The following is a 2,465-nucleotide window of genomic DNA, read 5'->3' on the forward strand; positions in this document are numbered from 1 at the left end:
ATGTTATTGCCTGCGTTTTAGAAACGATCGCAGCTTTTCTCAAAAAGGCGGCATGTTTTTGGTCGGTTAAAATGTTTAACCGTAGCGTCACATCTCGCTGGCACACGGAGCGAACGTGGTCTGTGCGATTTGCTGAGCTCATGAGTGCTGTCAGCCTGTGCGCCGCGGCCCCGGGCGTGCCGGTCTAACGAGAGCCATGCTGCCTTCCTAGGTCCTCGATACTGAGTGAAGTTTCTACCAGGTCAAGATCTAAATTGCCATCGGGCAAGAATATTCTCGTTTTTGGTAAGTAGCACATGCAAGCAGTTGGGTGGTTGGGCCTTTTTTGTAGGAACAAGGCACGTTAAAACCAGCGGTGCGAACGCACTGACATCAGTTTGTTAAAATTAGGTTATGTAATACTGTCTACAGTATTACTGTCTTCAGGCCGACAGACTTACCTTCTGATTTATGCTGTTAGATTTATAACATGTATTTAAACAAATGGAGCGTAATACAGAATAATTGTTTCATTCTCTTTGGCATGGTACAAAACATTGGATTTAGCTGGAATACTTGAAAGAAAACAACAAAGAAGTAGGGTCCAAAAACATACGTAGATACTTCTGATTACTTAGGCTCGTTTCGAAAAGTCTTTCCTACAAAGTTAAAATTAATTCTGAAAGTGTCTTATGTTTTTTTCCCCCTGTAAAAACTTACTGGCAGGTGACGATGGTTCAGGTAAAACCACACTTATGGCTAAAATACAGGGAGCAGAGCATGGCAAGAAAGGAAGAGGGCTGGAATACTTGTATCTAAATATTCACGATGAAGATAGAGATGGTAAGTTCATTTTATATGTAATCTCTTCGCTGTAATTATTAAGTAGCTGACACGCGGTTTTATAACTGTGGTTTCATCAGTGCGTTTTGGGTTATGCCCAAGTAGGTGGTTCCAGTGTTGTTCTCTGTGTTTTAGAACTGATATCAGTTTCTTAAAAGTGAAATGCGTTTTACATTCAGTGTACGTTCTCCCTCTTGCCCTTCTTACAGCCTGACCTGTGTGTGAGGAAAAAGTGCGCTTGAGCAGCTCTCGGGATCCGTGTACGTTGAGGGTAGATGCACTTGCTTGTGTTGACTTACTAGCAGGTGTGTTGTCATTTAGTATGGCTACTTGGTAACTATAGAAAGTAAGTGATACATCCATGAGAATTCTCAGTATGGATTTCTGGATGTGGGGGTTTGGTGTTTCCATGTGGGGCCCATGTGTGTAATTTTGGTTAACTGTAACTGAGGTGGTTTTTGAGTTGAATGAGTGAAGAACAGAGCTTAAAGTCAGAATTAGTATTTCGTTTTTGAAATAGGAGCTTGTCTCTGCCCCTTATTTTTGTTGCTGTTGATGATTGCTCTTGTCTTCTGTATGGGATGGGGATGATGACAAGAGACTAGGTCAAAAGCAGGTCTGATGATCAGAACACTCCTGGCTTTAGGAAGGTTAGGGACAAGAGCAGATGAGAAGTGAGTTTGTTATCCTTGTTGCTAAATCTGCTTCTGCTTGTCTCATTTTGGGCAAACTGTTGGACCTCTTTGTATTTGTTTCCCTCTTGATAACCAGGGAATGACAGTCTTCCTATTCATGACTTCCTTCTGAGTTTTCAGTTCAGAAGAGGGAAGCAATGATGGTGGTTCATCCCTGTTCCTGAAAACAGATGAACTAGGAAGGTCCTATGATGGTATTTTGGAAATTGAAGTGTACTGAAGGCTTGTGCGAGTGATAAGTACCATATGTGACTGGTTGTTATGGAGATTGGTCCTGTCCTCACGTGGTAGTAAACTGCCTTTGGCTGCTAAGTTAGGCACAATTAAAGGGTTAGTACATTGCCTGCACCTTCAGTGGTCCCCTAATTTTGCAGTACCTAAAAATCTTCTGTGCTGTAAGTTTAAGTGCTGAGCCATTCTTGGCTTCTTGAGGTTCTTGGTGTAAGTGCTTTCTTACCATGCACAGTCATCTTCAGTACTGTGTAAATACTTTAGGGGAAAAACCCTGCAGTTAGGCGTGTTATGATAACCTGTGACATCAGGCTTCCGCAGAGACAAATGAGGTGGTGGAATAAGCAGAAAAATGTTTGGTGTGCTTTTTCCTGGTGCTGTCAGAACTCAACTGTGTGTCTCTGCTTTGGAAATATTTTGGGGCTATTCCTGAGTATGTGGAAGTAACAAGTATTTGGGGTGATTAGGAAAAGCCGATCATAAGAACTCAGGCAGCAGTAGGAGGGAAAGAAGAGACCTTTTTGACTACCAGACTCAGCTGGAGAATTCAGATCTTCGTGCATCCCTGTAATGGATGTGTTAGGATCTAATAATACATGCTTTTTTCCTTTCTGTCTCATTAGTGTCGTCAGCAAGCAAAATAAATAGCAAAGTGGGTCAGGACCTCCCAGCAGGCAAAGATAACATTTCCCCCCCCCCCACACCCTGCCCACGCAC

The 2,465-nt window shown here is 42.6% G+C and overlaps 1 protein-coding gene across 1 annotated transcript in view; it reads left to right on the forward strand.

Annotated features, from left to right (window-relative positions):
- Window positions 1-211: 211 nt before the first annotated feature.
- The window catches only part of DYNC1LI2 (dynein, cytoplasmic 1, light intermediate chain 2), a gene marked incomplete at both ends in the record, with an annotated part of 18,757 nt that continues 16,503 nt past the window's right edge, over window positions 212-2,465 (forward strand). Inside the window, 2 exons of the mRNA XM_010150073.1 lie at window positions 212-285; window positions 706-822. Of these exons, the coding sequence (XP_010148375.1) occupies window positions 212-285; window positions 706-822 (191 nt within the window). The remainder of the gene's footprint in view (window positions 286-705; window positions 823-2,465) is intronic.

The sequence above is a fragment of the Eurypyga helias genome, unplaced genomic scaffold (genome assembly GCF_000690775.1).
Source record: "Eurypyga helias isolate BGI_N326 unplaced genomic scaffold, ASM69077v1 scaffold1000, whole genome shotgun sequence".
Classification (NCBI taxonomy): domain Eukaryota; kingdom Metazoa; phylum Chordata; class Aves; order Eurypygiformes; family Eurypygidae; genus Eurypyga; species Eurypyga helias.